General features: G+C 40.5%; 1 protein-coding gene across 1 annotated transcript; it reads left to right on the top strand.

Annotated features, from left to right (window-relative positions):
- Nucleotides 1–3,557: 3,557 nt before the first annotated feature.
- LOC110534069 (aristaless-related homeobox protein A) lies at nucleotides 3,558–8,098 on the top strand. Its single transcript, XM_021618719.3, has 5 exons — nucleotides 3,558–3,870; nucleotides 4,174–4,711; nucleotides 5,664–5,709; nucleotides 6,620–6,924; nucleotides 7,096–8,098. Exons 1-5 carry the CDS (start codon nucleotides 3,684–3,686, stop codon nucleotides 7,319–7,321), a joined length of 1,302 nt encoding a protein of 433 aa, XP_021474394.1. The 5' UTR covers nucleotides 3,558–3,683; the 3' UTR covers nucleotides 7,322–8,098.
- The last annotated feature ends 1,044 nt before the right edge of the window (nucleotides 8,099–9,142 follow it).

Below are 9,142 nucleotides of genomic sequence, written 5' to 3'. Positions count from 1 at the left end.
GCTGCCTCTGATTGAGAACCATATCAGGCTAAACACAGAAATAGAAAAAACATATAAACACAAACATAGACTGCCCACCCCAACTCACGCCCTGACCATACTAAATAAAGACTAAACAAAGGAAATAAAGGTCAGAACGTGACAGTTCTTGCCATAATAGGGACTTGGTCTTTTACCAAATAGGGCTATCTTCTGTATACCACCCCTACCTGGTCACATCAGAACTGATTGGCTCAATTGCATTAAGAAGGAAAGAAATGAACTTTTAACAAGACTGTTGGAAAAGCATTCCAGGTGAAGCTGGTTTAGAGAATGCCAAGAGTGTGCAAAGCTGTCATCAAGGCAAAGGGTGGCTGTTTTGAATAATCTCAAATATAACATCTTGATTTGTGTAACATTTTTTTTGTTATTACATGATTCCGTATGTGTTATTTCATAGTTTTGATGTCTATTATTATACAATGTAGAAAATAAAAACAAAGAAATGTATGTATGTACAGTGCCTTGCGAAAGTATTCGGCCCCCTTGAACTTTGCGACTTTTTGCCACATTTCAGGCTTCAAACATAAAGATATAAAACTGTATTTTTTTGTGAAGAATCAACAACAAGTGGGACACAATCATGAAGTGGAATGACATTTATTGGATATTTAAAACTTTTTTAACAAATCAAAAACTGAAAAATTGGGCGTGCAAAATTATTCAGCCCTTTTACTTTCAGTGCAGCAAACTCTCTCCAGAAGTTCAGTGAGGATCTCTGAATGATCCAATGTTGACCTAAATGACTAATGATGATAAATACAATCCACCTGTGTGTAATCAAGTCTCCGTATAAATGCACCTGCACTGTGATAGTCTCAGAGGTCCGTTAAAAGCGCAGAGAGCATCATGAAGAACAAGGAACACACCAGGCAGGTCCGAGATACTGTTGTGAAGAAGTTTAAAGCCGGATTTGGATACAAAAAGATTTCCCAAGCTTTAAACATCCCAAGGAGCACTGTGCAAGCGATAATATTGAAATGGAAGCTCTATCAGACCACTGCAAATCTACCAAGACCTGGCTGTCCCTCTAAACCTTCAGCTCATACAAGGAGAAGACTGATCAGAGATGCAGCCAAGAGGCCCATGATCACTCTGGATGAACTGCAGAGATCTACAGCTGAGGTGGGAGACTGTCCATAGGACAACAATCAGTCGTATATTGCACAAATCTGGCCTTTATGGAAGAGTGGCAAGAAGAAAGCCATTTCTTAAAGATATCCATAAAAAGTGTTGTTTAAAGTTTGCCACAAGCCACCTGGGAGACACACCAAACATGTGGAAGAAGGTGCTCTGGTCAGATGAAACCAAAATGGAACTTTTTGGCAACAATGCAAAACGTTATGTTTGGCGTAAAAGCAACACAGCTCATCACCCACCATACCCACTGTCAAACATGGTGGTGGCAGCATCATGGTTTGGGCCTGCTTTTCTTCAGCAGGGACAGGGAAGATGGTTAAAATTGATGGGAAGATGGATGGAGCCAAATACAGGACCATTCTGGAAGAAAACCTGATGGAGTCTGCAAAAGACCTGAGACTGGGACGGAGATTTGTCTTCCAACAAGACAATGATCCAAAACATAAAGCAAAATCTACAATGGAATGGTTCAAAAATAAACATATCCAGGTGTTAGAATGGTCAAGTCAAAGTCCAGACCTGAATCCAATCGAGAATCTGTGGAAAGAACTGAAAACTGCTGTTCACAAATGCTCTCCATCCAACCTCACTGAGCTCGAGCTGTTTTGCAAGGAGGAATGGGAAAAAATGTCAGTCTCTCGATGTGCAAAACTGATAGAGACATACCCCAAGCGACTTACAGCTGTAATCGCAGCAAAAGGTGGCGCTACAAAGTATTAACTTAAGGGGGCTGAATAATTTTGCACGCCCAATTTTTCAGTTTTTGATTTGTTAAAAAAGTTTGAAATATCCAATAAATGTCGTTCCACTTCATGATTGTGTCCCACTTGTTGTTGATTCTTCACAAAAAAATATAGTTTTACATCTTTATGTTTGAAGCCTGAAATGTGGCAAAAGATCGCAAAGTTCAAGGGGGCCGAATACTTTCGCAAGGCACTGTATGTATGTATGTATGTATAGATTTTTACTGCTCTAGGGATATAATTATTGTTTGGATAACCTTATTTACTATTATGTATTGATTTTTACCTTGTGTTTTTCAGTCTTTATGTGATGCGCAGTGCAGAGGACACCGGGAGAAGAATTACCATTGAATTATTGTAACGTTTGTTTATGTGTCAATTAATCCCATAAGGGATGAGTTGCCAATTGGCGATTGGACGTGAAAATAAAATGTCATTCATTCATTCATTCACCAGGTGATGAGAGTTCCTTACTAATGAGTAACCTTAATTAATCCATCAAGTACAAGCATGGATCGAAAACCCGCAGACACGGGGCCTCTGAGAAATGAGTTTGACACCTGGCCTCATTGTGCCATTACTAGATATGTTTATTTATATTAACTTAGTTTTAACTGTTAGTTTGTTTTGCCAATATCTCATGTGTTGTCAAGTTAAGGTTTCTTTTATTTTCAAATGTCCATTTTGAGATCAATGTAGATGATTTTGAATCTAAATGAAAATAAATACTTACATTTCACTCTCCTCTTCTTCTCAACTACAACAATTACGCACATGAGGCCGGCGAATAAAAAATGACATATAAACAAACCATATCCAATGTCATTGGCACTTATGTGAATGTATTTAATGGGATTTTTTAATGTAATCATTTGTCTGTGTATTTCACAGCAAATATAGCACATTAAATGGAGAGAGAGAAATTAAAGAGAGAGAGAGAGAGAGAAAACGAGAACCGTTCATTTCCTAACCTGCAATGGCAAAACAATTGCAGCAGGTGGTGGCATATTCAATTCGCAGTTGATGCTACATGTAAAGGACCGCTCAATGACACACACACAGCCTAACAGCTTCTTCTCTCTTTCTCTCTCTCTCTCCCTCTCTCCCTCACACACATACACATACACACACTTTTGCACTGATCTCTGCATTTTCAAATGTCAGTCCCCCATTTCACCTGTCCTATAACCTATAGCCTATACACTCTTATAAAATAGGGTTATTTGGCTGTCCTCATAGAACCATTTTTGGTTCCAGGCAGAACCCATTTGGGTTCCATGTAGAGCCCTTACTACAGAGGGTTCTACATGGAACCCAAAAAGGTTCTGTCTGGAACCAAAACTGTTTTTTCATATGTTTCTCCTATGGGGACAGCCTTAGAACCCTTGTAGGTTCTAGATAGCACCTCCTCACCTTGCTCTATAACACAATTGTATCCATATGTCAAAGTGCCATCTGATCTAAACATGGAAAGGTATGGAAACAGCTCTTGAAAAAAGATAGGCTATGATCTGGCTGGTTCTTGAAATTGATCTTGACTGACAATCAATCCGGGGCTAAGATGTTTCTCTTCTCATCTGGCAACCAATAGGAAGCCAAGGATACGTGGATGCGACAGATTTGGAAACTGTGGTAAGTAAAGTAGCATTCAGATGTCAGTGTAGACAGAGGAGGAGAGAGGGGAGGCAGGGCGGTCGAAGAATAGGCGTTTACGAATTCAAGCTCTGTCCAGACTAGAGGCTCACCTGTTAGGCGCAAGACATGAGCCATCCAAATGAGAAAGATGCCTCGGGCACAATCGAAAGTAAACCTAAATCGCCCATGCTTTCATCATACTGCATCGAAAGCATTCTCGGCCGACGAAGTCCCCTCAAAGTCAGACTCACAGGAATGCAAAGTTTACCAATGCTACTGACTGGGAGTGCGGAGCATAATGCGCCTTTGGAAGGTAAGACAATATGTTGTAGGTTGACTGCTAACTTTCTCTGTAACCCATATGCAATTATAGAAAACATCTCCACATGTATACTGCATTTGCAGCTAAACACACTTGCATTTTATTTAATGAGGCGAATGTTCTTTGCATTTAAAGTACATTTCATTAGGCCTAAGGGGTTTTAAAGAAGCCCATGTCCTATAAACAACATTGTCTTATAAAAAGGGCTATTATAATGTGATGAAACGTATCATATTGCATGTTGCGCTGTTTATTATTTATACATTCCTTAAAATAAACTATATATCTTTGCAGCCTCTCAGAAAGATGCGGACATGCACCTGCCCCCCAAGTTGCAGCGTCTGTATGGCCCAGGGGGAAAGCTCATGGATTCCAGACGGGGAATTCACGAGAATGAGGAGCAAGAAGAGAAGGAGCGTCCTCTAGACAAAGTCTACGAAAATCTGAAAATCACCCAGGCGCCACAAGTTAGCATCAGCCGCAGTAAATCATACAGGGAAAACGCGTCCCACAGTCAGAGCGATGAAGATAGGAACCTCGGGCGACGGACAGAGGAGCACGCGGAGCTTGGCGCCCTAAAGTTCGAGGAGGACACTGGCAAGGAGCTTATCTGCGAAGACACAGAAATATCCCCAAAGAACGGAGAGAGTTTGTACATCAATGGAGATGTAAAAGACGGAGAGGACAGCGTGTGCCTCTCAGCTGGCAGTGACTCAGAGGAGGGGATGCTAAAGCGAAAACAGAGGAGATACAGGACTACGTTTACCAGTTATCAGCTTGAGGAGTTGGAGAGAGCTTTCCAGAAGACGCACTATCCGGATGTGTTCACGAGGTAGCGTTCTCATTTGCCTGCGCTTATCAGTTATTAGAACACTCTGAAAATCTGTTGCATATATGCCTAGAGGCTTATGGTCATAAAAATAAACATTGTGCTCTTAAATACAAAATAATAATTGATAATCCAAATAGGAAGTCTAGAGATATGATTCGAAAGTGAGCCTTTCTTAATAGTAAATTCTTGCATTGAGGTGATTAAAAAAATTTTTATGACATGGACATTGTTTGGCTTAGAAATGTAAGAATATGAAACATATTTTATTATTACATTTGAGCATTATCAGAAGAGTAATATTATTAATGACATTAATTATGATGAATTATGATGAGCACGCAATAATAATAATAATACATGTAATACACTAATAATATAAATCACACACAACAAAACGAAATATTAAAAGATGTGTGCGCGCGCAACAATCCCTATCAAGGAATAGAATAACAGTTTAGACCAATTGTAATGTTGATCTGCACATAGTCGTTCTCATTTGAATTATGATGAATTGTTATTGTGGATTTTTATTATTGATAGCCTAATTGTGGTTGCCCAAAAAAGATTTCCCAAAAATATTTTTACGAAACGCTTAAATTCATGATGTCAATTAAAGTTGGCTGCTACAGATAAAAAATGTTGTTGGGATAATTGCATCTTTACAAAAACATATTTGTGAGATAGGATATTTATTGCTTGATTCACAAAGGAACGTTTGGAAGAAGATTCGTGGCTGTTAGTAGAGATCATGTAGGCACAATTGATATGATTTATTTTTCAAAGAAGCCTACGCACACAGCCTAATCCAACGACGATATTGATTTAATATAATGTCATTTGTATCGTTATCATTTAGGCTTGTATTATTGTCATCATTTGATTTGGAATTGTACGACGAAATCTGTGATGATAACTGAATATCATGTGCAATTGTTTTCTTCTTTCGATTTAGGGAGGAGTTAGCGATGCGGTTGGATCTCACTGAGGCTCGTGTGCAAGTGAGTGTCAATTATTGTTAGTTCATATTTTACATTATTGTGACCAGGCTATAATAGCCTATTAGTGATAGTCATTCCACTATCGTATTTAATTTCGTGCAACAACAATTACATGCAACAACATTATAGGGTAGCCTATGATAACGTTAATTATAATAACATTGAATATTGTATACCTAATTATACATTAGGAGTATTATTATTACTACATTTGTAATACATGTGTAATACATTTGTAATACAGTTCACTTTAGACATGCAGCGAGAGGAGAAATTATTCAAACACACCAGAAAAATGAATTTGCTTCAGGGCGTTGATGACGGTATCATGCACTTAACAGCGCAAACAGAGCCAGTATTGACGAAAGGGACCTCCTTGTATAGCGGTGGCGGGGTAATGCTATTTGATTTCCCATCTTCCTATTATAATAGCCGCGCATTGATCGGATTTCTCACACCTTAAGTGAGATAAACGCCATTGTAGGTTAGCTACCCTGCCATCCTCATTTAGAACATTGCTTACATTTTGAAACTTGAGTCTCAACCTTAGATACCAGACTACGCATTTACCCCTCCCACATGTCACTCGCTTCAGAGCTGTAGATGAGCAAATCACTCTTTGGAGAGGTGATAAAACCTTGTAAATTCCATATGTTTCATTTTATAGCCAGTGTCAAGTCTGAATGGGAGGGGAACCTGGTTGCACATTCTCTCCCTCACTGTTCTCTTCACTGTCTCCACATAAGTTGATTTACTTTCAATTTGCACATAATGTGCTTTATTGATAAGCCCAAATTGTAATATGTAAAACAATTAATAAATAGACAACTGTTCCCCAACATTTTGAAATCAATGAAACCTAACCTCAATCCTAGGCCTAATGGTCTTTCACTTCCTCCTTCTCTCAAAGGTGTGGTTCCAAAACCGGCGAGCTAAGTGGCGGAAGCGGGAGAAAGCCGGGGTTCAGACTCACCCCCCAGGACACCCCTTCTCTGGACCCCTGGGTGCAGCACACCACTTGAGCCACTACCTGGAGGGAAGTCCTTTCTCGCCCCACTCTCACCCCTCCCTGGAGTCTGCCTGGACTGCTGCAGCCACCTCGTTCCAGGGTCTGACCCAGCCCCTTGCCAGCTCTGCCTCCCCCCTGGGATTTGGCCCCTTCCTGGGAGCAGCCATGTTTAGACACCCCACCTTTATTAGCCCCTCCTTTGGAAGGTGAGCACTGCCCACAGCTCTACATTAGTAAGGCTGCATCTGATTGGATCGGTGCCACCTGCATTGTATGTCTAATGAACTATTTCTCACTTTTCTCTCGTTCCCTTCCGTCATGTTCTGTATATCCCCTCTCTCTTCCAACCTTCTCACTCTCTCTTCCTCCATCGGCAGACTCTTCTCTAGCATGGGTCCTCTGACACTCTTACGCCAGCCCATACCCGCTGTAGAGACTCCAGTCCAGCCCCCGATGGCATTGTCAGAGCCCTCCCCCTCCTCGCCTGTGGACCGCCGGGCCTCCAGCATCGCAGCACTGCGGCTCAAAGCTAAAGAGCACTCAGCTCAGCTGACACAACTCAACATCCTACCTTCCAGCATGACTGGGAAGGAGGTGTGTTGAGAGACATCAAACTCCCTCCAATTCCCCCGACATGGAGCATGAGTCATGACCAAAGGAATAGCAGCTTAGAAGTGGTATAGCACAACTTAACCTTGTCTAAACTCCTCCCCAGTTAGTTGTCCCAAAGTTCTGTTACCCCACACTCTCCACAACAGTGAAACATGCTTTCCTCATGAACTGAAGAAGAGAGATTTATTTTTAATTTTTAAGTGGACTCCCTGCCCTTTCACCCTCAGGAATGACCCGTTAGCAGCTTCTCACAGGGTGCTACGCAGTGTTTACCAACTCCAGTATCCACAACAGCACACATTTTTTGTTGTAGCGCCGGGACAAAAACACCCGATTCAATTTGTCAAGGGCTTGACGATTAGTTGACAACTAGAATCAGGTGTGATTGTCCGGGGCCACAACAAAAAAATATGTACTGTTGGGGATACTCGAGGACCGGAGTTGGAAAAACACTGTGCTACAAGCCACCAAAGGGATAGATCTAGGCCCTGGAGAGGTTCAAATGGAGAGAAATGCTGTAGACTACAGACTGTGTAAGTTTAGATATCATATAATGTACATTTCATGTATTGATAACATGGTGTCTGTTGATAGATTTTCGCAGTCTTCTTAAATTAGTTGGTTATTCAAGTTTGTATTTATGATCAGTCCTGTATGAGCCAGAAGGAAGTTTTCAGGAGGAACATTGAATTTTATTTTAAAAATGATTTCCTGGTTTCAGATGAATCAGTTGAAAAAAGCTAAGACAATAAACTGTCAACTGGAAAACGTTTCACCTTTCGTTGCTTTTAACTGTGTTGCAGTGAAATAAAAAATTAAAAGTGAAATAATTCTGTGGACAGAATTGAGAGGTGTATTCAACAGCATGAAACAATATGATAACAAGCTTGCAACAGACGACGTAAACAGCGGCCTCTCCAAATACTGGTGTAGCCTACAGTCTCACTGATGGACCTCAAGAGCTGGATTCAGGGAGGAAGGTGTGGATTAAGGATTTATATGGTCATACAGTGGAGTTCGAAATAATTTAAACTTTGAAAAAGATGAGGAAAAATGACTGTATAAAATAAATGGTTCAAATACTGAGCTATATTGTATGCTCAAACCATTTGGGAAATTATATTATTTTATATTAATACAATTGCTCAGAAAAAAAAGTATTTTGTTTAAGAAGTAATACTTTTTTTCTCAAAAAGGTAGAGGTAAAATATTATTGACACCCCTATTTTCAATACCTTTTTCCTAATTGTTTTATGACTTGGAGAAGCACATTGGGAGGGATCTTAGACCATTCCTCCATACATAATCCTTCCAGATCTTTGATATAATTTGTCTGCGTTCATGGACTGCCCTCTTTAATCCAAACCCAATGGGTTTCAAGTCCGGAGACAGATGGCCATTGCAAAATGTAGATTTCTGTGGCCAATTAACCATGTCTTTGCTGATTTTGATTTGTGCTTAGGGTTATTATCTTGCTGAAAGATCCACTTGCGGCCAAGTGTCAGCCTCCTGGCAGAGGCAACCGGGTTTTTGGCTAAAATGTCCTGGTACTGGGTAAAGTTAATGACGCCGTTGACCTCAACAAGGGCCCCAGGACCAGTGGAAGCAAAATTGCGCCATGACATCAACCACCATATTTCACAGTAGAAAGTGAGTTATTTTCTGCTTCATGCATTCTCATTGACACCAAACCCACCACTGGTGTGGCCAAAGAGCTCTATTTTCATGTCATCCAACCAAGCACCGGTTTCAATCCAAAAGCCAGTGCCATTTAGCAAACTCCTGACATTTACATTTGTTGGATGCCGAATA

Source organism: Oncorhynchus mykiss, chromosome 10 (genome assembly GCF_057628025.1).
Source record: "Oncorhynchus mykiss isolate SJ-2025 chromosome 10, ASM5762802v1, whole genome shotgun sequence".
Lineage (NCBI taxonomy): Eukaryota > Metazoa > Chordata > Actinopteri > Salmoniformes > Salmonidae > Oncorhynchus > Oncorhynchus mykiss.
Note: the sequence above shows the minus strand (reverse complement) of the source record. Positions and strands in the feature narration are given on the sequence as shown.

Coding starts and splice junctions, on each gene's coding strand:
- LOC110534069 (XM_021618719.3), top strand. CDS start 3,684: ATGAGCCATCCAAATGAGAAAGATGCCTCGGGCACAATCGAAAGTAAA. Junction 3,871..4,173: donor GCATAATGCGCCTTTGGAAG/GTAAGACAATAT, acceptor ATATCTTTGCAG/CCTCTCAGAAAGATGCGGAC. Junction 6,925..7,095: donor ATTAGCCCCTCCTTTGGAAG/GTGAGCACTGCC, acceptor CTCCATCGGCAG/ACTCTTCTCTAGCATGGGTC.